The following is a 25,845-nucleotide window of genomic DNA, read 5'->3' as shown; positions in this document are numbered from 1 at the left end:
ACTGGGAAGCTGTGACATCCATTATTTGGCGTGTTCTTCATAATGACAGTGAAGAGCAATCATCCCCATTTTACAGATGGAGAAGTGATTTGCTCAGGTCTATAGGAACAGGTGAGAGAGACCTGGATTCCAGCTTGGCCACTTGTTACCTCGAAGTGCATCTACAATCTCCCTGAGCTTCACCCAGCTGCAAAATGGGAACAGCAGGAATAAGAACACAAGAAGTAAAGGAGTGTGTGTTTGCAAAGCATCTAGCACAGAGCCTTGTATAAACAGTGCTCAATAAATGTTAGCCCGCCCTTCTTTGTTCTCCTATTTGTGACTCCTGCCATAGAAATTCTTTCCAAATACCATGCTACTACTTCTCGATGCCGTCTCACCAACTGTGTTAACAGATGGGTGGCAAAAAAACACAATTTTTTGGTGATTACCATGTGATACCAAATGAAACCTCAGTGAAGTCCAGCTATATTATATAATTTTAAGTATAACAAACTTCCTCCCTTTTGTCCATATGGTCTGCCACTTTATCAAAGTAGAAAATAAAACTGGTCTACCAAGATTTGTTCTTTACAAAATTATGCTTAATGTTCCCCAATACCTTCTGTTCTTTTAGGTAACTGCCAAATGATTTACTTAATTTGTTCTAGTTTCTGACCAGATATTGTTTAAAAATTAGGTTGACCTCATTTCCAAAGTTACCTTTTTCCCTTTAAGAAAAGTATGCCTTTTTCTGTCATCAGACACTTCTATTCACCATAATTTATCAAAAATAAAACCTAATAGGTTGACAGTATGTTCTATACCCTCACATTTGCATAGAAGGAATATCTAACACTGAATTTATAAGCACTATTCATGCCAACTGTGGCCATAGCAATTAGTATTTCTTGTCAGTTGGGCAGCATTTTCTTAAGAAAAAACAAAAATGCTAGGAGGAAGCAAGGCCTCTTATAAAACAAGATTGTTGCATAATTAACCTTTCCCCCCTTGGATCGCAAGGATGTCACAAAGCACACCCCGTTGGCTTCCAAGTAACATTTAAAATATTCCCATCTCTTAAAGCAATCTGGACGTGGATGTTAAAAGCCAAAGGAATTTTTCAGTCAAGTGCTGACTGTTGAAATCTACTACTTCCCCAAAAGCTAAAGGCATATTGGGAGGCTACAATCACAAGTACCACAGAGAAAAGTGGCACCATGGGAACAACTCACTTGTGTTTGGCACAGTGAAGGTTCACTGCCAATTTGTAACAGTATGAATTCTATAGCTATTCAAAGCCAAAACTGAAGTTTGGATGCGAGCAGCTTTTCAAAGTAGCTTTTTCTGAGGCCTAGTAGCTAAGTAGCTAATATAAAATAAGTAAGCTGTAGGAAGTGGTAAAGTATAGGCAATGTTTAGGAATTAAAATATCTTTGAGACACAGAGAGACAGAGCATGAACAGGGGAGAGGCAGAGAGAGAGGGAGACACAGAATCTGAAACAGGCTCCAGGCTCTGAGCTGTCAGCACAGAGCCCGACGCGGGGCTCGAACTCACGGACCGCGAGATCGTGACCTGGCTGAAGTCGGACGCTTAACCGACTGCGCCACCCAGGCGCCCCAAGGAATTAAAATATAACCTATACCTATCTCTTGATTTGCTTAAAAAAAAAAAAAGCACTGTCCTTCACACAAGATATTTTGCTTCACTCATCCATTCATTCATTCTTGAGTTAATTTTATGAAAATGAGATGGGGAATTATATTTTGGTGCTTAAATTTAGCCATATATATAAATGACAATATTACTTGTCCTACTAATCTCATGAGTCTGAAAGAAGGATAAATGAAATAACAGCTATTGAAACATTGTTCAAAAATTTAAGTGTATAGCAACATTAGATGTAGTTGTATTTTTAAAATTTATAAGCATCTACAATGAAGTCATTTATTTTTTCTTTTTTTTTTTAATATATGAAATTTATTGTCAAATTGGTTTCCATACAACACCCAGTGTTCATCCCAAAAGATGCCCTCTTCAATGCCCATCACCTACCCTCCCCTCCCTCCCACACCCCATCAACCCTCAGTTTGTTCTCAGTTTTTAACAGTCTCTTATGCTTTGGCTCTCTCCCACTCTAACCTCTTTTTTTTTTTTTCCTTCCCCTCCCCCATGGGTTTCTGTTAAGTTTCTCAGGATCCACATAAGAGTGAAAACATATGGTATCTGTCTTTCTCTGTATGGCTTATTTCACTTAGCATCACACTCTCCAGTTCCATCCACGTTGCTACAAAGGGCCATATTTCATTCTTTCTCATTGCCACGTAGTACTCCTACAATGAAGTCATTTAAATGGTACCAGTCTCAGTGGCCAAATACACATTATTGACAAAGTAACTGAGTGATGATATTTTCTCAGCCCTTTATGGAATTACATTTATCAAGGAATATGAATTTTTGTCTTACCTGTTAATTCCTAGTCATTTTGTTTTACTTTTATAACTTAATACTTACAATAAATAAATCCAATATAAATTCACCCAATTAAAAAGTGAAAATTTGGAATATTATGTTGTTAAATCACTAAGATCTATGTCATTATATATCAAGAATATCTTAATACCATTGCAAAGACTTTTCAGTTGCTTTTTTTTTCCAACGTTTATTTATTTTTGGGACAGAGAGAGACAGAGCATGAATGGGGGAGGGGCAGAGAGAGAGGGAGACACAGAATCAGAAACAGGCTCCAGGCTCCGAGCCATCAGCCCAGAGCCTGACGCGGGGCTCGAACTCACAGACCGCGAGATCGTGACCTGGCTGAAGTCGGGCGCTTAACCGATTGCGCCACCCAGGCGCCCCAAGACTTTTCAGTTTTAAATAAATAGGTTTTATAAAATAAGATGAACTTTCCATTACTGACATTTAAACCAAAAAAAGTAAAACACATGAATGGTTTCAAACAAAAGCAATACTCATAACTTTGTCCCATTAGATACCTCAACTTACCTCATCTCCCTTCAAAACTTCAGTACCATCAAATTCGCGGGTCTGATTTGTCTTCACTGATACCTCTCTCTCTAGGCTGGCTAACTTCTCCTTCGCTTCCTGAAGTTCCTCAGCTTTGGCTTCTTTTTTACGAGAAATGATGGATGCCTAATTGAGTATAAAATATGAATGTGAAATTAGACATACAATCAACTTTCTATTATCTTGTGAAATTATTTATTTTTTAGATTTTCCCAAGCTAAACTTTCAATATCTAGTTGGCTTCTCCTAACCAATACCCTACTACCTGTCATCCCTAGTTATATGTTTAATATGAGCATGTAATGTATATTAAATATCAACCCAAAGACATTTTGGAAGACAAAAGCCCTGAAAATACCGCTATATCAGCAGAGAAACAAAAATACAATAGTATTATACATATTCAAATATTGTCAGGTAACACTCAAATGTTAATGAAGATACTTTCTAGGTAAGCAAATAGAAGCTATCCCTACTTCTAGTGTTTTTCTTCATGGTAGCTTTCCTCTCACCAGAAGAAAACAAGAATGTTTTATTCTCAAAACTACAACACAGGTTATCTTACCTAAATTCAATAGCCATACTTTTAAAATGAAATGTTAAAACTTCTATTATATTTGGGGCATTCTAATAAATGAAGTGCAGGTTTAAAACCAAACATCTGACTCACCGGAATTATGCAAATGTTTACACAATCCAAATGGCTGTTCTCAGCCATGAACACAGCACTTTCCATTACTTAGCAACTCTTGGGGGATTTCCTCAAATGAACCACAGCTGTACTAGTGTAAGAAAAACATTAGCCAAACTGTCTTCTTAAGTGAAATAGTACAAATATTTTCTTCACACAAACTTGACAGGAGAGGGGAAATCTCTAATACAAACCCTTTAAACCAGTCTATTCTTTCTGTCTAAAAAATGAAAAGACAGATGACGAAGGAATGTTTCTCCCCATAGAATTATTCCAGCCAAAAAAAGAGAGAAGAAATGATGAGTACCAGAAGCATACAGGAATTGACAGTATACCTCCTTAACGCAATAAAATAAATAAATATAAACCTCAGTCCAAAACAGGATCTTATTTAATGAACATGAGAGTATCTCCCACTAAGTCTGGAACAAGGTAAAAACGCCCACTATCTCTACTATAATTTAATATTGTGTTGAAGGTATTTGCTCATACCATTAGACAGGAGAAAGCAATTAGAAGCATAAGAATTTGACAGGAAAAGTTGGAGTTTTCATAGTATATGATTATATGTCTAAAAAAAAGAGAAGAGAAACCATGGGAAAACCATAGTAAACAAATCAGTAGTATTCATAGACAAATCAGTCAGAAGACATAAGGGAGGAAAAGCCCTCAGTTATAAAAGCAAAAAATAAAATGTGGAGCCAAGAGAAGTTCCAAAACTTTGAGGAAAACAAACACTCCTGAAAGACAAAAAACATAAACTTGAACAAATGGAGACACATAACATGTTCTTAGATGGGAAGAACATCATATCATAAAGATCAAATATCATAAAGATGTAAGTTCTGAAGTAACTGATAAATATAAAGCAAACCCAATAATTAAAAAACTATGGTTTTTTTTTTCAAGAGCTAGGCAAGTTGGTAATAAAGCTTACTGAAAGAACATACAAACAAGAATTGCAAGGAAAACCCTGAAAAAGTAGAGCAATTGGAGGTGAAGGTGGGTACTTTTATCAGTTATTTGAACTTGACTATAAAGCTTCTGCAAATAAGTTAATATGTGTACCTGGACAGGCCAATGGAACAATAGAAAATACACAAATAAATCCAGTATCATTCTTAAATTTGAAATAAAACAAAGTCAGAATCTCAAATCCATAGGTGAAAAATGTATTTTTTACTAACTGATATTAGGACAATTAGATAATTGGATAGCCATATACAATAAATAGCATATAACCAGAAAAAATCTAAATAAATCAGGGATTTAAATATAAAAAATTAAATCATAGAAATCCAAAAGGAAAACCTGAGTAAATTTCACTATAACTTACAAGAGGGAAAAATGTTCCTAAATATGACTCAAGACGTAAAATAATAAGAGAAAGAACTATTAAATTTGATTTCATAAAAATGAAGAACTTTCCCATGGTGATATAACAGCACCATAAACAAATAAAAAGGCAAACACCAAGCTGGAGGAAAACGTTACAATTATAAACCAGACAAAGAGTAAATACTTCTAATACATAAAGAAAAAACGCCAACAACCCTATAGAGAAGTGGGGATATGGACGTGAAGGGACAATTCACAGAAAAAGAATTAAAACAACTGTTACTCGTGTGAGAAGATGCTCAACCTTGTTTATAATAAGATAAGTGAAAATTAAAACTATCACAGGTTACCATCTCTTATCTACAAGGATGGCAAAACTCTAAAAGTTCAACCACATATTGGAGGCAGTGAGGAGGCAGGCACTCTCTTGCATGGCAGGTGGGAACAAGAAATGCTGCAACTTCTATGGAGAGGAATTTGGCGACATCTAACAAAGTTACATACACATTTACCCTTTGATGGAGTGATCTCACCTCTGGGACTATATCCTGACGATAACGCTGGCAAACATGTGCAAAGACATAGGCAAAAATCTGTTCATGGAAGCATGACTTGCAATTGCAAAAGAATGGCAACAACCCAAATGTCCATCAACTAGTGACTGGCTGAATGAAAGGTGGTATAAGCACTCAGTGGGATACTATGTACCATGAACTGGAATAAGCATACCAACTAAGAAGGCTATGATAAAAAGGAAAAAGCAGATAATAACAAGTGTTGGCAAGAATGTGGAGGAATGAATGTGTTCATACAGTGTTGGTAGGACTGGCTTGGAAACAGTCTGGCATTTCCTCAAAATGTTAAACACAGAATTATCAAATGAGCCAGCAGTTACACTCCTAGGAATATACTCAAAAGAAATGAAACCATATTTTCATACAAACACTTGTACAAGAATGTCCTCTGCAGTATTATTCATAATAGCCAAAAGGTAGAAATAACCCAAATGTCCATCAACTGATGTATAGATAAACAAAACATGATCTATCCATACAATGGAATATTATTCAGTAACAAAAAGAATGAAGTACTGACTCATGCTACAACATGGATGAACTTGAAATTTTTTTTTAATGTTTATTTATTTTTGAGAGACAGAGAGAGAGAGAGAGACAGACAGACAGACAGAGCATGAGCGGGGGAGAGGCAGAGAGCTAGTCAGACACAGAATCCAAAGCAGGCTCTGGGCTCTGAGCTGTCAACACAGAGCCTGATGTGGGGCTCGAACCCACAAACTGTGAGATCACAACATGAGCAGAAGTTGAATGCTCAACCAACTGAGCCACCAAGGTGCCCCAACACGGATGAACTTTAAAAACTATGCCAAGTGAAAGAATCCAGTCACAAAGGGTCACATATCATTTGAGTCAATGAATATGAAATGTCCATGACAGGCAAATCTATACTGACAGCTTGGTCTCTGGTAGTTGCCTATGGCTGAAGGTTGGGAAGGAAATGGGAAGTAACTGCTAATAGGTTTAGATGTTCTAAAATTGACTGTGGTGGGGGGTGCCTGCGTGGCTCAGTCAGTTAAGCGTCCGACTTCAGCTCAGGTCAATGGTCTCACTGTCCGTGGGTTTGAATCTCACGTCGGGTTCTGTGTTGACAGCTCAGAGCCTGGAACCTGCTTTGGATTCTGTGTGTGTGTGTCTCTCTCTCTGCCCCTCCCCTCCTTGGACTCTCTCTCTCAAAGACAAATAAACACTAAAAAAATAAAATAAAATAAAATTGATTGTGGTGATGGTTGCACAATTCTGTGAATATACTAAAAACCACTGAATTGTGCATTTTACAAGTGAATTATAATGTATGTGAATTGTATCTCAATAAAGTTGTAAAAAAAAGGAACAAAGATTATTCTATTTAGCAGCATATACTGTTAAGAATTTTAAAAAGAAAAGTGTGTATGTGATTCCTTCTCTCAGAAGGGAGATATATGGATCTATGTATATATAATATTATTATTTTGTTTTGTTTTTTACTTTAATCTTGAGAGCGAGAGAGAGTGCACGTGAACATGTGTGCACCCGTGAGCAGGGGAGAGGGGCAGAAGGAGACGGGGAGAGGGAGAGAGAGGTGGGGGAGAGAGGGAGAGGGAGAGGGAGAATGAGGGGGGGGGAGAGAGGGAGAGAGGGAGAGAGGGAGAGAGGGAGAGAGGGAGAGAGGGAGAGAGGGAGAGGGAGAGAGAGAGAGAGAGAGAGAGAGAGAGAATCTTAAGCAGGCTCCACCCCCAGTCCAGAGCTCAATGCTCTCATGACTGTGAGATCATGACCTGAGCCAAAATCGAGTTGGATACTTAACCAACCACCCAGGTCCCCCTATATAACATTATTTTTTAGTGGAATAATTAGCTTTAAAAATTAAAAAAAAAATTTTTTTTAACATTTATTTTTGAGACAGAGAGAGACAGAGCATGAATGGGGGAGGGTCAGAGAGAGGGAGACACAGAATCTGAAACAGGATCCGGGCTCTGAGCTGTCAGCACAGAGCCCGACGTGGGGCTTGAACTCACGGACCACGAGATCATGACCTGAGTGAGCCAAAGTCGGATGCTTAACCGACTGAGCTACCCAGGCGCCCCGACTTTAAACATTAAAAAAAAATTACCTATTGGGGTGCCTGGGTGGCGCAGTCGGTTAAGCGTCCGACTTCAGCCAGGTCACGATCTCGAGGTCTGTGAGTTCGAGCCCCACGTCGGGCTCTGGGCTGATGGCTCGGAGCCTGGAGCCTGTCTCCGATTCTGTGTCTCCCTCTCTCTCTGCCCCTCCCCCATTCATGCTCTGTCTCTCTCTGTCCCAAAAATAAATAAAAACATTGAAAAAAAAATTAAAAAAAAAATTACCTATGAGGGAAGAAAATATTAGGATAGATAGCACAGGAGTAGATGATAGAAATGTCTTTGAATATTTTTTTGTTTTTTAGAATTGACTTGGAATCATGTAAATATTTTAAATAATCATAAAACTAATCCCTAAAAATAAAAATAAACATACATATGTATCCAGTTTAATGTGTGGCATAACCATATAGAGGACCTATTCTAAGTGACTTCAAAACAGTAATTTGTATATTCCTAGTGGCATTTATCCTAAGGACAAAACAAAATAAAAAAACAATTTTCAGCAGTAATCATATTTTTGGTGGTAGTATTGTTACTTTTATTTTGAAACTGTTGTGTGTAAAGTGTGGATTAAAGCAAATAAAGGATTAAATAATGTTGGTATTACTGAGAACCAGAATTTCCAGTGTGGGATAAGGAGAAAGATGTGAGACTGATGAGGTTAAGCAGAAGCCCAGTAGCCTTGAATCTAAACTGGAAGGGTAAATATGAGCTCAGGGTGACATTAGGAAGAGAGGAAGAAAAAAACTATTTCTTAGCTTTGTCCACAAAAAAGACCTAAAAATAAGGGCCACTCAAGGAGCAATGAGAAATCCTAATACCCAAATTTCATTCGCTATATATCATTTCCTAATGAAACAAATCAGGCTCATAGAAGGAAGTCTAATTCCAAGCCTAGAGAAGGAAATATAAAAGATGAACATAGAAATATTCTTATCAAACCAGAAAGCAAAGACATTATCAAAGACGAAGAGAATATTAAAAAGGAACCAAAAGTTAACTTGAAAAGCCTCCTAGTATTAAAAAATGGGACAATTTGAGCATCATCAAGGAAAATACTAGAAACTTATCAAATAGAATTAAATCTATGATTCATAAGGATGTTAAATATCTAGATGATCTGTCCATTGTTATAAGTGGAGTATTCAAGTCCCCTGAAATTACTGTATTCTTACCAATAAGATTGCTTATGTTTGTGATTAATTGTTTTATATATTTGGGTGCTTTCAAATTCGGTGCATAAACATTTATAATTGTTAGCTCTTCTTGATGGATAGACCCCATAATTATTAAATAAATGAGGAACCAAAAAATTAAAAACTAACCTTGATTGATCACTTTTACTGTTGGAGGATGAAAATGAGGTGGAGGAAACAAATTCTTTTTGAAAACTGATAAATAAAGAATCAAGCATGTACCCTGCCTTTCCTATGTGAACTATAGCTCAGTTTAACCAAATAGTTGATGAGAGGTTTTTCCATAGAGGCAGTCAAGCTAATAATTGAAGAAAGAATCACAGTATCAACAGATTTTAACAACACTTATTTTTGAGAGAGAGAGAGAGAGAGAGAGAGAGAGAGAAAGATCAGAGGAGGTGCAGAGAGAGAGGGACAGAAGATCTGAAGTGGGCTCTGCGCTGACAGCGGCGAGGTGGATATGGGGCTCCAACTCACAAACCGTGAGATCATGACCTGAGCCAAAGTCAGACGCTCAACCAACTGAGCCACCTAGGTGCCCCAAGTATCAACATTTTATAAACCCTAATGAAATTAACAGATGAGCAATGATAATCAATGGCTGTTAACATTCCAAAAAAAAAAGAGACAATTAGACATTATCACCTCCAAATGGAAGTACATAATGCTACCTAGAAAGTATTCTTGCCAAAAAATATCAAACCAGAATTTTCAGGAAATACAGGAAACAAAGGAACATGTTAAAAGAACACCATAGGGTCTTGGGGCACCTGGGTGGCTCAGTCGATTAGGGTCCAACCTCGGCTTGGGTCATGATCTGACGGTTTGTGGGTTCGAGCCCTGCGTCAGGCTCGGTGCTGACAGCTTGGAGCCTGGAGCCTACTTTGAATTCTGTGTCTCCCTCTCTCTCTGCCTCTCCCCTGCTCATACTCTGTCTCTCTCTTATCTCTCAAAAACGAATGTTAAAAAAATTTTTTTTAATCAAATTCCACACTTACAGATATAAGCACAAATAGATCTATCATCACAGTTGGCAGATGCTAAGGAAACTAAGCATTATCAGGTGTATTGAATTTCAAACTCAAACATGTGTCTTTATGGTTTTTCCACAAATTCTTTGTTATAATCTGGAGATTAGCAATAACAGAAGAACATTTATTCTTTAAAAAAAATTTTTTTTTAATCTTTATTTATTTTTGAGAGAGAGACAGAGGGCGAGCGGGGGAGGAACAGAGAGAGAGGGAGACACAGAATCCGAAACAGGCTCCAGGCTCTGAGCTGTCAGCACAGAGCCCGACGCAAGGCTTGAACTCATGAACCGTGAGATCATGACCTGAGCTGAAGTCGGCTGCTCAACCGAGCCACCAGGCGCCCCAAGAACATTTACTCTTTACTTCCTTCTCACTTTAAGACTATCCACAACACAGCCTAGGGTATTTATGAAGATGTTCACCAATAAGATTAAAGATCTAAATATGAAAGCCAAAAGAGTGGTCTTACCTGTTGCCTGTATAGTGAGAGTTTGCCTTCAATTGGCTCATTTCTCATCATTTTCTTTTCAATCAGCTGATTTATCTGTGTGTTTATTTCATTTATCTAAAACAGCATGAAAGTAAAAAAGGTTAAAACTCTCCCTATGATTACATAAACTAGGGAACATCTAGCCAAACCAAACTTTGAACTTACATAGTTGTGTGTACGTGTGTGTGTGTGTGTGTGTGTGTGTGTGTGTGTGTGTGTGTGTATGAGACAGAGAGGGGTGGGGGGAGAGGAGGAGACAGAAAGAGAGGAGGGGAGAGGGAAAGAGAGCAAGAGAGAACACACAAATGGGGGAGAGGAGTAGAGGGGAGAGAAAGAGAGAATCTTAGGCAGGCTCCACCCTCAACACCGAGCCCAACATGGGGCTCAATCCCACAACCCTGGGATCATGACCTGAGCCAAAATCAAGAGTCGGATGCTCAACCGACTGAGCCACCCAGGTGTCCCTGAATTCAGTTTTTATCTCAGTGATTTCATGGGAGGAACAGGTCCATTAACGTTCTAAGTAGGTTACTATGATTATTTTTAGAAACAATTTACATTTCATAGTTCATGATATATATTTACACACTTTGATTATTTATATGGATTTAACCATCCATGTTGAAATTATCCTGAAGTATTCTACATGAAATTTTATACATTATTATCAAAAAGACAATTTCTAAAAATCTGAAGTTATCCCTCACCTACGTCATGACTTACAAGTCACTGCAAGTGATAAAGAAAATCCAGACTAACATTCCCGAGGGATTTAGTGTAAGGAATTCATGAACCCAACTGAGAGTTTTTGGGTTCATGGATGACATCTAATAACCCTTCCTGTTCTAATGATCTGTGATTCTATATAGCTGCCATTTATCTTACTCATTAACCCTTTACCAAATGTAATAAAATAAAAGTGAATAAAGCCAATAAAAGTAGATAGTCCCTCAAGAAATAAAAAAAAAAAAAAATTACATGGCTTCAGTATAACTATCCTTTAAAAAGACTAGAGTACTCCTGTTAATTCTATGACATTAAATTTGAGCTAAATGTTACTTGAACATCTAATTTCTTTAAGTAAATTAAAAGAATAAAATGGCCAGAATTATGTATTTAATCAGAGTGGGCATTAAGCACATATTACGCACATTAATGGATTAGTGAGCCAAAATCTTTCAATCAATCATCATACCATTTAATTCTTATTTTTAAAAAATATACATCTGATTGGTGCTTTATTTCTATGGAACAAAAATGTAATAATATGAAACCAAATTTCAATGAACATTACAAGAAACTTTAGTAATTCCAAAGCAGGCATGAAAAAGCAAATAAAAATATAGCTTTAAATATAAAATTGCTATAATATTATTCTTGGAAATAAAAAATAATGATATGCAAAATATTTAAAAATTTACCATCTAAATGATTATATTATGAATACATAAACCTATGAGTCAATGATATGCATTAATTTATATATTCAAGCTGTTTAGTTTCCTAATCAGTTGATTAAGTCTGTATAACATCATGTAGATTAAGTAACGGCATTACATGCTATAATTTCTCACAAAGAACAACTCCTCATAAAAACTGTCAACTCAGCACAGGGGAACTTAAGAGTCAAGAGCAGGACACCATAGAAAGCAGTTCATATAATTTTCACAGGACTGGGGATGAGATAAAATTGGGAGTTATAAAAAGAAGACTGGTTGCCACTTACATTAGATTCTAGTTCAAGAAGATCAGAATGGCCCATGGCAGGCTCTGAAACCACTTTTTGTAGAAAATGCAATTCTTTTTTCTTGCTCTCTAATTCTTTAGGAAATTTTTCAGTTACCATATAAGAATTAAACTTTATCTCTTCCTCTAGTCTCTTCATTAAACCTTTAAAAATAAAATAATTATTCAGCCCAAGAGAGTAGGTATAGTGATACTTTGTACACTTTAAAATATGAGACCTGAATAATAGGCTTATCTATTGAAAGCATTCTGTATAATAAAAAATTGACCATTGAAATATTTTTTCAATTTTTTAAAAAAAGTAATCTACACCCAAGGTGGGGCCCAAACTCATGACCCCAATATCAAGGGTCACAAGCTCTACCGACTGGGCCAGCCAGGAGCCCCAACCATTGAAATCTTTTGAATGACAACACAAATGAAATTCCACCCAGATTCTTTGTTCTATAAGTGGCCATTTATTCTTTTTCTTTAACAATACTTCTGATGCAATTTGTACTTCTATTCTAATATTTCATAAATGGTAATACATTATAATTTGTCAGCTTCAAACCAATGAAAATATTACTAAAGGTACAAGTCAGAATCCAAAAAAAAAATTATCTACATTCATAAACATTTTTGGCTTTCCATGTTGGTAGTTTTGATATTGTAAAGTATTAGCTTACAGTAAGTGGCAACTTAAATTGTATTTTAAAGGTTTTAAAGTGTTTGAAAGTTTTCTTATTTTGGCAGAGTACACATACACATACACACATTTTCAGTGAATAATAGTTTTGTTATAAATTCCCAGCCTAGAGAGCTTTAAAAGGTTTATTTCAGATCTTTCCATGACACGTTTACAAATTCTGGCTTGACTTTTTAAAACACTGGATTTCCGGTTTAAGTAATCTACGTAGGCAGATTGCTTAATAAATTTGGCCCAAAACCTTAAAAATTATTTTTAGTTCTGTTGTGCTAACTATATATTAACATGTAAAACTTTATTAATGGCAAAATCACAAATTTTCCATTCATCCCTACAATTTTTCCCCCTTTTTTGGGGACTGGGGAAAGGGAGGGAAGAGAGAGTATTTAATGAATCACACTATAATTAGGCAGTCATTCCTATGTGGTTTCCGATTAAATCTACATCCTGGCTCCTTTGGCTATTAGGTGACTGTTTTTTCCATTGTCAAGTTCTTAAACATACTACACGTAACCAGAGATATAAAGAATCAAATACTAAAATGTTTTCAAAGATTTAAAATTCTTAAATATTATCTTTTCTACTTAAAAGAAAGATTCTAATTTTAGAAAATACAAACTGCTGTATAGTGACAGAAAGTGGTTGCCTGGCAATGGGTAGAGGGGCACAAAGCGGCAAAAGTGAGATATTACAAAGGACACAAGAAAATGTTGGGGAGTGATGGTTATATTTGTTATCTTAAGGTTGATGGTTTCAACAGTGTGTGTATTTTGTCAAAACATATCAAATATACACTTCAAATATGTGCAGTTTATTAAACATCCATTTTACCTCAATAAAACTGTTAAGAAACATAAAAATAGGGTTTCCATCACATTTAAAATTCTTCTCTTAAAAATTTTAACTTAAGACCTTGAAGAGTAGTCATATTCTCAATGCAGCTTTTAAAAAAATATCTTTCAAAATCCTGGTGAAATTAAATATACAGTCACTAAGATCTCAGCAAACTTTCTGGTTAAAAACCCTCTGAAAACATCTCTCTGACCCTACAACAGAATGAGTAGCTTCTTTTATATAATAAATCTCACAAATAAGTATAGAGTATAAAGATGAATTAACTTCCATGAGTGTTTTATAATATGGCTGTTACTCTGAAAAAATACAAAGCACATTCCTACACTAAAAACACTTTTCATGTTATTCAAGTAAATAGAAACTTTCTATAAGCTATTTTTTGTTACTTAAAAAATTTAGATAGACCTTCTTAAAGGAAATACCTGGATCAATTCAACATGTTTTATCTACTCTTTTCCTAGGCTGCTGAATACAACCCTTAAGACTATTTCCCAGATGGGGCGTCTGGGTGGCTCCGTCAGTTGAGGGTCTGACTTCAGCTCAGGTCATGATCTGGTGGTTCGTGAGTTCGAGCCCCACGTCGGGCTCTGTGCCGAGAGCTCAGAGCCTGGAGCCTGCTTTGGATTCTGTGTCTCCTTCTCTCTGTCCCTCCCCCACTCGTGCTCTGTCTCAAAAATAATAAATAAATGTTAAAAAATGTAAAAAAAAAAAAAAAAAAAGACTATTTTCCAGAAAGATGTCCACAAAGCAAGAACTCCTTAATTTCCTGCTCCCTACACCCTGCCCCGAAGAACACATATTACACACATAATACCTTATTTTTATGTTTTCAGCCCTGTTTTTCTCATTTGATTCTCCTCCTATCTGTGGAAAAGATCATTTTCTTCCTATCCAGGGTTTTGGTCTCTACTCCCACCTCCTAACTACTTAACAGACTATTTACTGAATGCCTGCTCTGTGTAATTTAGCATGCTAGGGCCTGGAAATAGAAAGACCAATTATGACTTGGTAACTAGTCTGGAGTTTAGTTGAGTCAGAGTCAGATACGCCAACAATTAACATATTGTGGCAATTGCTACACAACACTCAATGCCCTACACACAGGAAAGGCTGTTATCAACTCTCACCTTCTCCTCCCAAATCTTCAATTTCTGTTTGTCTAACTGACTCTCTCCTCCAGCACACAATCACCCCTATCACAATCACTATCACAGTCACCAGCACACAATCAGTCTAGGCATGGTACTGTCTTTCTCATTCATTTGCACATTCCCTCTATTGCCTTTTCTTTTCTTTTCTGTTTTTTTCTTCCTTCTTGCCTTCTTTTCAAAGACAAGCAGTCAGGAATAGCCTACCCTTTTATCTCTACTTCATCTATTATATTTATGTTCTTTCTGGTTACTGTGCCTTGGCATGGAATGTCTTCTATTCCTTACCTTTCCAACTTGAACTTAACTCAGGTGCCACCTCATCCAGGAAGCCATTTGACTCTGTGACAGGGTTTGGTGCTTTGTCTCTTTGTTCTCATAGAACCCTGTGCTGGGCTCCATCAGCAAATTAGTGATGCTGCATTATAACTGTTCACTGCCTGTCGTTCCTGTATTAGACTGTGAGATCCTAAATATCTTTGCTTTCTATTCCTAGCACCCAGCACAGTACCTGACATGTAGTAGATGTTCAACAAAAATTGAATTAATGCACTATAGGTTTGAGCCAATTATTTCTGTTACTACTTAACAATGTAATTGATTTTATTTAGTAGCATCTATGAACATTACTCACATTAATATTTTACACCAGCATCCCAAGAGATGCATAAAACACAATTTTATTTGTAAATTTTATTACTAAGTGAGTAATTATGTACTCCCTGGCCCAAATAATTTCTCTTTAGGTAGAAAGCCAAAGTAAAATAAAGACTATCAATTCAAATAAAAAATGAAGTATTACAAATACTATAAATACCTTTGGATATTATGTTTAGTTGTCAGAATACATAACAACGTATTTAACCTAATAAAATTGAAGATAACAGATACTGAAGAACATTTTACACTGTATTAAACTTCACTGATCAATTTTTTTCTGCATACAAAATCTTTTAATCCTTACACACATTACCTTCATTTCAAGAAATTCACTATTTGTTTTAAAATTTTTTAATGTTTATTTATTTTTGAGAGAGAGAGACAGACAGACAGACAGACAGAGCATGAGCGGAGGAGGGGCAGAGAGAGGGAGACAAAGATTCTGAAGTAGGATCCAGGCTCTGAGCTGTGAGCTCAGAGCCCAACACGGGACTCGAACTCATAGACTGTGAGATCATGACCTGAGCTGAAGTTGGATGCTTAAACAAATGAGCCACCCAGGTGCCCCTCAATAAATTCACTATTAGTGGTAATTTCTAATAATTTCTTAGTAAGAGTAGGCCTATGCAAATTACTTATTGATATTAATTTTTAAATGGCTATAACAACAGATTTCTTTTGAAGATTTGTCTTAATTTTTACAGTAAGTTTTGAAGGAAACTACATCAAATCCAAAGAATATACACGAAAAAGATATACATCACACTGAGGAGAAAAAAATCATAAGAAGTTATTTTCTTGGGGGTACCTGGGTGGCTCAGTCAGTTAAGTGTCCAACTCTTGATTGCAGTTCAGGGCATGATCTCGCAGTTTGTGAAATCCTAACAGTGTGCTAACAGTGCAGAGCCTGCTTGGGATTTTCTGTCTCCTTCTCTTCCTGCCCCTCCCTACCTCTCTCCCCAAAAATAAATAAATAAACATTAAAAGAAAAAAAAATTATTTTCTTTGTCCTGAAAATTAACATTCTCCTAGAAAGTGAAAACTTAGTGAATAAAGAATGAAATGACACCAACAACTAAATGCATGGCAACTTCCAGGTATTGCTTGAACCTGAATTTATAAGACTAAGAGGAGTGAGAGAGTCTATGGAAAGTCACCAATTAACATGTATTAACCATATATTTTAGAGGCAACACTATACTGGTTTTTAAAACATGAATTAAATATACCATACTTCCTTGATTCTAAGATGCCATTGATTAAGTAACAAATACCATGTTAAATGTACATATAAAATGTAACATATACCCCAATGGCAAAAACAACTAAAATGGGAAAGAATATGTGTCTAGAATTAAGGAAATACTGTATTATCTCTTTTAACAGCTGTATTGAGATACAATTTACATGCCATAAAATCCATCCATTTAAAGTATTTAATGGTTTTTAGTAAATTCACAGAGTTGTGCAACTAGCACCACAATCAATTTTAGGACATTTTTATCAGCTCCAAAGGAGCTCTATACCCATTAGCAGTCCCTTCCTCCCTCCACCACACACACACAGCTGTCCCCGCCTTAAAACTCCCGAGCCCTAGGTAATCACTAGTTGGATTTTATCTCTCTGGATTTGCTTATTCTGGACACTTCATACACATGGAATCATATAATATGTGGTCTTTTATGACTAGTTTTACTTAACATGTTTTTGAGGTTCATATGTGTTGTAGCATGTATCAATACTTCATTCCTTGGCATTCCATTGCATGGATACACCACATTTTGTTTATTCACTCATCAGTTTAGGGACATTGGGGTTGTTTCCACTTTTTGACTATTATGAATAAGGCTGCTATGAACATTTGTGTACAAGACTTTGTGTGGACATATGTTTTCAATTCTCTTGGGTAGATACGTAGGAATGAAACATGCTGGGTCATTTTGAGAAACTGCCAGATACGTTTTTCAAAGAAGTCACGCTATTTTACCTTCCTGCCAACAACAATTCCACATTGTTGCCAACAATTGTTATTGTTATTGTCTATCTTTTTTATTCTATGAATTATAGCTTGGAGCATAGCATTTCATAGAATACTACAGAAAGATGAATTAACACTTGAACAGCCAGATATTTACACTGAAATATTTCTCCAGTACCAATGATAGCTTTCCACTGCTCCTCCAGTTTATATGGTCTCCCTTCTGATGAGCAAAAACACTTTTAAAATGCCTAAGAAGGGTTTGGTGGTATTATCTCAGGTATTAGAACAATTTATCCTTTATGTAAAGCTAATGTGCCAACAGTCAAGTCATTAGCACAGCCCAATATAAGAAAAAACACCAAGCTTTAAGAGTCCAGCATTTTATTCCTTTTCTTTATGGCTCAGGCTCTAAAACTATTCACATTTTTCCCATCCATCTTTTTCATAACATCCATCCTAGGTACATACATACTCACATACCAGAGAGCCTCCCTCCATGGTGGTTTTCACTATCTTTACCTTCTGACCAAACACTGAATGGGAACCATAAAACCCCAGTAAAAGTTAAGGATGTCTTCAATAGGACTCTCATTAATTAACTAGAAAATGCCACTCTAAAATGCTGAGCTATCACTCAACAATAATTAATTCCCATGAGTTGATTGTTTTAAGGAAAACTACTGATTTAAACTAATATTCTCTGATCATCTAGATCATATAACAGTTTCCACTTACTTTCAGGCTTTGCATCTGCTGCTGCGTGGCGCATACTTTTCAGCTGATTTTGTACTCTTTGCAGTCTCTGCACCGCATGAAATAGCTTTAAAATATAATTAGATCCATTATTTCCTTAGTGTATTGAGACCTACCACTCACATGGACAAAGAAAAATACAAGTTCCATGTAATTCTTATGATGTAAAAAGAACAAATAATAAGAACTAAGAAAATTACTATATTGAGCTCAAAATGTAATTGGTTTTCTCAATACCTTTTCACATAAAGCTTTTTAAAAAAAGCTTTCAGATATTTTTTCTTTAGTTATCTGTTGTACTTAGTGATCAAGGAAAAATACTTGGTAAAAAAATATATGCATCAGGCTTTTCTTGTTATAACAATGGTTTTCTTTTCTTTTTTTTTTTTTAATTTCATTTTTAAGTAATTTCCACACCCAATGCTTGAACTCACAACCCCAAGATCAAGAGTTGCATGCTCCACTGCCCAGCCAGCCAGGTACCCCTAACATGGTTTTCTTAATTCTGAGGAATATTAGCATTTTCACAAATAAGGTCTTAGGTCAAGAGTTGCATACTCTACCAACTGAGCCAGCCACAAAATAATGTCTTAGACTCAGACACTGATGTGTGACACCTGGGTGGCTCAGTCAGTTAAGCATCCAGCTCTTGATTTGAGCTCAGGTCATGATCTCATGGTTGTGAGATTGAGCCACGCATCAGGCCCCACACTGAGCGCTCTTGCTCTCTCTTTCTCTCTCTCTCTCAGTGTCTCAGACACTGATGCTAGGTGACCATTCAGGGACCAAGCAATGCAGCTTATTAGTGCAGTGGAACTACCATGATGCCAAATCAAGTTCCAAAAGAGCCAAACATCTCATTGAGTAGGAAATGGAGCTGTTTCAAAGTGTATTTTTAATGTATAGTCTACTCAGTTTTTAAATTTTTTTTTTAACATTTATTCACCTTTGAGAGACAGACAGAGACAGAGTATGAGCAGCGGAGGGGCAGAGAGAGAGGGAGACACAGAATCCAAAGCAGGATCCAGGTTCTGAGCTGTAAGCACAGAGCCCAACATGGGGCTCGAACCCACCAACTGTGAGATCGTGACCTAAGCCAAAGTTGGATGCTCAACTGACTGAGCCACCCAGGTGCCCCTAGTCTACTCAGTTTTAAGACAAATTAAAAAAAAATGTTTTTAAATGTTTATTTTATATCAGAGAGAGAGAGACAGAGCATGAGCGGGGGAGGGACATAGAGGGAGACACAGAATCCAAAGCAGGCTCCAGACCGAACTGTCAGCACAGAGCCTGACGCGGGGCTCAAACTCACAGACCGTGAGATCATGACCTAAGCTGAAGTCGGATGCTCAACCGACTGAGCCACCCAGGTGCCCCTAAGACAAATTTTTAATAAAGTAAAAATAATCTTTTCTAGCCGAATTATTTTTTCTTTAAGGCAAAGTCTAAAAATGTGGAATGTGGGTGATTTGCACCTTTTCATGATTTGCTTATTTGCCACTGGAATAAAGTCTAGTAGTGGATACTGTGATCGGTGGAATAAAATGGATGTTCTCATAGGCCCCGAATCTCAGGACACCCTTTGGAGATTCTGGAAGTTTTATCAGCAGTTAATCTTAATGCTTAACATTATGATGAATGCTCTGTGATGTTGGCTCAACATGAGTAAAGCACAAGCTAGAAGGTAGTATACAGATATATACTGGGTACTGAACCTAAAAAGTAGCATTATTGTTACTGGTGACACAAAATCCTTTGAAGAAGTATTCCATCACATTAACAAAAGGAAACATAAACTTCCACAATCTAGAATTCTTTTTTCTTTACATTTGGATAACCAAAAGGAACTATTTCTTTCCCCATAAGAATATAAACTTTTGCGAGGATACCTGATTCTTTTGTTCCTGTTTCTGTTGTGCAAGAAATTCTTCTCTCTCTTTTTCAACTCGAAGTTGCCTTGCTATTTTAAGCATCCGTTGATGATTCTGAACTGTCTCCACCTACAGTAAAGGAATAAGTAGTACATGTTACTGTCAAGTTTAAGAAAGAAATTAGCATGTCATGTGACTCAGACATTCACTTATCATTTCCTTTTGGCAAACAGTACTCCCTAGAGATGACAGTAACGTTCCAGACTCCAGGTCTTAAAAGTTCTGGGCTACTGCCTGGGGAGATTCCCTTTCTGTCAGTGTTATTTGAGTCCATCCTCAGATGTACACCCATGCCTTGCTTAATCTTCATTTTCATTCCTAAATCTGTGCAAGTGCTTGGGACTTGGGGCCAAAGTCTCACAGTGCTAATTCTTGCCTTACCCTTTTCTTCAAACGTTCAACTCTCTTAATGAGCTGATCCTTTTCATCCTCCATTGCACTGATATCCTAAAAAGTAGTCAAGGAGACATTATAAGGAAAAGTATTCTTTGTAGAATTCAAATAAAGTTGTCGTATGATTGTGCATTGACCATTTTCACTACATATAACCAGAGAATTAAGGAACAAAGATCCTCTTTTGGATAAAGGGCATTTTTATTTCTCCCCAGGGTTCTTTATGCAGGGTAATTTATTTGGCAGCTTGGTGTTCATTTAGAAAAGCAAATAAAACAGGTTATAACGTAGCAAGGTAAAGCTGCCAACCAGCACATTTGTGCTCTGATTCCAAATATGGGCACATGATTTTTCAAAAGTCTTCTATGATGGAAAGTGTGCAGGTCTAAAAACATGAACAACAGCTGCTGACATCCCATCTGCTCTTAAATACCAAACTATATATTCTGCCAATTTTCCATCAAAATTATTTTTAAGACTATGGTGTTTTCAAGACATAAATTTGCATCTGGTTTTGTCAATTAACCAATTCCCTTCCTAAAAATAAAGGCTTCAAAAATAAACCACCTTCCTGTTAAACAGCTCCATAATATTTGCAAGTGAAAACAAACAAAAATTCCTTCCTAAACCTAAAGAATGAATAGCCTAACCATCACAGTAATACTAAAGAGAAAAACAGACAAACTAGTCAGCATTCACAGGATCTGAGGATATAGGCACTCTTACTCATTCCTGGTGGCATTGTATTGAAGAACAATATCAACAGTCTTAAAATAAACATATATACCATCTAGCCCGATAATTCCATGTCTGGGAATTTTTCCTAATAAAATATTCATGGAAGGCCAAAGACTTCTCTATGAGGAGTTTTACAGATGCTAATTATATCTAAAATTTGTAAATTATCCAAATGTCTGAAGATTTTTAAGTAAACTATGGCACGATACAATGAAAGTCATTAAAAATTGTGCAGAAGAATGTTTAATGACAGAAAAAGTCATGATATGACATTACTTGAAAGAAGCAGATTACAACATTTATATATAGCACAATATGAAGAAAAAGATTTAAATATATTCACTAAAATGTCAATAGTAGTTATCTATACAGTGTGGGATTATAAGTGAATTAATTTCTATCTTTCTTACCATATTTTCTACAAAGAATATGTTCAAAAACACCCTGGTAATAGTGAAATTAAAATGACAGACTCTCGGTTATTTTATCATTTCAGTTTACTCACATGACATAATGGAGGAAGAGTGGATGAAGGTCTATCATTCTTCCTTCATACTATAAGTATCCTACTTATGGATCTTTCTCTCCCATTAATATGAGTTCATCTTTCATTTCAAATATACTCAGCAAGCTCTCACTGAGAAACTACCATGTACGGGGCACTGTGATAGACACTGGGGTAGAGTGGTGAACAAGAAATACAGACATGGTCCTTGCCCTCATAGGGCATAAAAATAGTTGGGAAGACAGACATTCAAGTAATCCTAAGTCTGGTAAGTGTGATAAAACAAAAAGAATTGGGGGAACTAATTCATGTAGGAGATCAGGGAAAGCCTCCCTGAGGAAGCAACTTCTATTGTTTCCATGCCTGGTTGAGAATGTTAAAAAATTTTTTGGAGAATGTTAAGTAACATGTACCAAAAGTCCTAAGGGGCACCTAGGTGGCTCATTTGGTTAAGCGTCCGATGTCGGCTCAGGTCATGATCTCACAGTTCATGAGTCTGACCCCGTATCGGGCTCTGTGGTGACAGCTCAGAGGCTGGAGCTCGCTTCGGATTCTGTGTCTCCTTCTCTCTCTGTCCCTCCCCTGCTCATGCTCTGTCTCTGTCTCAAAAATAAATAAACATTAAAAAAAATTTTTTTTAAATATTACTGTATTTTCTTTTCTTTACCCTTCTTATTTCTGCTGTAGAAAATCCAGATGTCTTGAGTTGCTCACATTCTTTATGCAAAGTTTTAAAGGTTTCCATCAGCTCTTCATACTAAAAGATAAGTTAAAAATTATAAATTAATGACTAGATCCAATAGGCTTTTCTTAATCAGGTTATTCATTAACTTATAGTGATTACTTAAACCATTATAGAATGGCATTAAAAATACTTTCATATAAGATATAAAAAAAGTAGGTATATAAGATCTGGTCACTAAACTTCTCCAGCTTCCTCTCTGGTTACTTCCCTAACTCACATCATCCAACTATGGTGATCTTTAAATCTTTGGAATATTCTTGGTTCTCATCTCCAGTCTGCACACCCTATTTCCTCTGAGAACACTCTATGACTTCCTTACTTGGATAATTTCAGCTCATCATCTGTCAGGTCTCAGCATAGATAACACCATCTTCAGAGAAGACTTCTCTAGCCCTATACCTATCTAGATCAGAGTGTCATGATTCCAGAGTAAATAACATGTAAAATTATAATTGTCTAGCTACTTATCTCTCTCCCACCATTAGACAAGGAGAGTTAGGAGGACAAGAATCCTATTGATCCTGTACAATTATGTATCCCTGGGACCTAGCATGGTGCATAACTGATATAGATATTCAATAAAAAGTAGTGGAATGAATGAAAAAAATCACAACTCTTATCCAAAATTCTTTAAAAATAGTATTTTTTGTGAGCAATGACAGAAAATTAATAATATTTTTCCTGACTGATAATATCCTACAAATCTGTAAATCATTTATTCTAAAACTCTTCATTCAGGAAGACAATGTGCATTTTTTATTAGGGTCTGTGCTAAATGACAGGCTAAGTATATAAGCCATTTTATATATATATCTCAGATATGCTTCAAGAAAAAACATGTCTTTATTATCACTAATTCTTCCATGAATTATATGGACAGATTTAGTAAAAACTATTAATAAACTTCCTCCAGGGGAATTAGTTTTAATCAAGTTTATTGATGGGGGTGGGTAGGGAGGAGAAAATATTTCACATTTATGCTTCTCCATTTCCTACATTATGTAAAGCCTTCAAATGTAGGGGTTGGGGTGGTCTCATTCTGCTGTATTTCTCCCAAGGTATCTACTATAACATTTGACATGATTATTTACATAAACTTTTCAATCCCCAAAATGTCTTAAGAGATCAATATTGACTCTATTTTGAATGATTGCCATGACAATCCAAAATAACAAAACATGGATGAAGAAACATTTAGTTTTTATTGCTTTGATTCAATCCCAATTTTGAGTACATGCTGTATAGAAGCAACTCTACAAAACCCTGGAGGAAAACAAAGATGGGTAAGACAGGATATCTGTCTTCACAGACCTCATAATCTGTTGGGAGAGAAAGACTGACAAACTATTCACAACAAACTGGCACAAATCAGTCTATGTACATAGCACAGAATAAAAGCACAAAGTGCTAAACTGAGACACCTTTTAGAAATCAAAGTCCTTTGAAATCTTAAGCTTGAATCCTCTCTTTCCATGGTCTTTGATCAGCGATGTGCTTTGAAATCCCAGGACCAAGAGCCAGATCAGCCAGAATCCTCAGTAGTCAAGAGCTTTAAGACTGTAAGGCCAGAACCCAGTATCCTAAAACTCTAGAAGGAAAGTACACTGAAATTTCAAACTCCTAGCCCTTTCTCTACCTTCTGCCTGACTGGGAAGTCCTTTGAGATCTCAAACCTAGCTTCTTTGCCTATACACAATCCTCTCAGGGGCTCGCATATCCTGATTTGTCAGGGATAGTGTCAATTTATACTTTTGCCCAATTATTATGATAGTTCCTTTCTCGCTGACTTGGATGACAAATTGTAATAGTCACCTAATTGATCAGGAAAGTACTCTACAATCCCAAACCTAAAACCCTATTGACCCACAATTCTTAATAAATTACTTTAAAATCCTAATTTCAGGATTTTTTTCTATCACTGAAATGGTATTTGTGTGCAAAAGTCAAAATATTTTCATACATGATTGCAGCTGAACATTACTAATAACTATTTTACCTTTTGGTGCCACCTGGAAATACAGAAAAGCAAGTAAGCTAGAGAGAGATTAACAAGTATTTAAACATGTGCACATTGACATCCATTATAGATAGTTTAAAAGTTCATTTGTGTATTGTATACCTGTTTATTGGTATCAGCCACTGTTTCGTCCTGAAGAAACTCACTTGGTACCTCAAGTTTTATTAAAAAACGAGCTAAATATGCTCTTTTCTTCAGTTCATTAGTCCTCTGAAGAAGCCAGTGGAGCACTGGGTAAATTACAGGTTTACTTCCAATCACCAGACCCTGACGAAAGGTACTCCTACAAAAAGAAAATATCAACAATAAACGTAAAATTAGACCTTTAGTATATCACTGGACTACACAGGGAGGTTGTATTGGAGCCATAAATTGGTATAGTCAGCCTTAATGCTTTATTGACTGGGCAGGTTTAAATTATTGTTTCTACCTAAAAGGGCAGATAAAGGATAAATGATAAAATGGAATAGATTTGCCTGACTTGTTTGATTAGGGGGAAAATGACCCACTTAAGACTCTCCATGACAAAATAATATTAAAAGTTCAAGATTATTTTGATATTCAGTGATATTCTGAAGTCATTGACTAAAGGAGACTGGGTTTAACTTAGAAATTCTGACTGTAGACTATGAAGGTTTGGATATTAAAGCATAGCTTTAAGAAAGCAACATGTGATCAGATTCTTACATGTCTGTAGCATTTCCTGGAGGTTTGTATTTAAGGATACCAAGAAGGCTCAACATCCTTTTGGCTGTATGCTCTGGCATCTCCTCTCTGATATCAACAACTTGCTAACAAATAAAGAAATTGAAAAAACATGTTATTGTTGTATATCTAACAAAGAACGATATTTAAACTCATTGACAAAATTGTTCTGCTAGAGCATAACAGGTACAATGGACTCTTCATAAAACAGATGAAGTATGGAGGCTCCCAGATTCCAAGTGAGGGTACCTACAAGTCAGATCAGGATTCGTATTAAGAATGTCAAGCTCAAAAAGTATCCAGTGGAAAGACCAGTGTATAAGAAACATGAACTAACTTGCAATACAATAAAACCTTTTGTAAAAGCATTTTCATTCCAAGACCAAATCTATTTATGTTTGAAGTAGAGAAATCATTTCTAAATAAGGTACAAGTAGGTAATTTAATTATTAAGTTAGTAGAGAAACCTTAAAGATCATTTATTTTTACTTTACAGGCATGGAAAATAAGGCCCAGAGGTTAAATAAATTGCCCAAGACTCACAGG

The 25,845-nt window shown here is 36.2% G+C and overlaps 1 protein-coding gene across 12 annotated transcripts in view; it reads right to left on the bottom strand.

Moving 5' to 3' along the window:
- IFT81 (intraflagellar transport 81) overlaps positions 1 to 25,845 on the bottom strand; it is a 228,110-nt gene that overhangs the window by 94,031 nt on the left and 108,234 nt on the right. For 11 of the 12 annotated variants that reach the window (XR_007145729.1, XR_007145731.1, XR_007145732.1 and 8 more), the window contains 9 exons: positions 25,282 to 25,385; positions 24,697 to 24,877; positions 22,500 to 22,589; positions 20,578 to 20,643; positions 20,155 to 20,265; positions 18,248 to 18,332; positions 12,161 to 12,324; positions 10,414 to 10,509; positions 2,988 to 3,134 (listed from right to left, as the gene is read on the bottom strand). Coding sequence is in view for 7 of the 12 variants with exons in the window: in XM_047827328.1 (XP_047683284.1) it covers positions 2,988 to 3,134; positions 10,414 to 10,509; positions 12,161 to 12,324; positions 18,248 to 18,332; positions 20,155 to 20,265; positions 20,578 to 20,643; positions 22,500 to 22,589; positions 24,697 to 24,877; positions 25,282 to 25,385 (1,044 nt within the window). In the remaining 5 variants the exon portion in view is untranslated. Of the gene's footprint in view, positions 1 to 2,987; positions 3,135 to 10,413; positions 10,510 to 12,160; positions 12,325 to 18,247; positions 18,333 to 20,154; positions 20,266 to 20,577; positions 20,644 to 22,499; positions 22,590 to 24,696; positions 24,878 to 25,281; positions 25,386 to 25,845 lie in introns of those variants that run through there. The other variant, XM_047827334.1, reaches the window with a different exon arrangement.

This window comes from Prionailurus viverrinus, chromosome D3, assembly GCF_022837055.1.
Source record: "Prionailurus viverrinus isolate Anna chromosome D3, UM_Priviv_1.0, whole genome shotgun sequence".
Taxonomy (NCBI): Eukaryota; Metazoa; Chordata; class Mammalia; order Carnivora; family Felidae; genus Prionailurus; species Prionailurus viverrinus.
The sequence above is the reverse complement of the archived record's forward strand: the minus strand, read 5'-3'. Positions and strand labels throughout refer to the sequence as shown.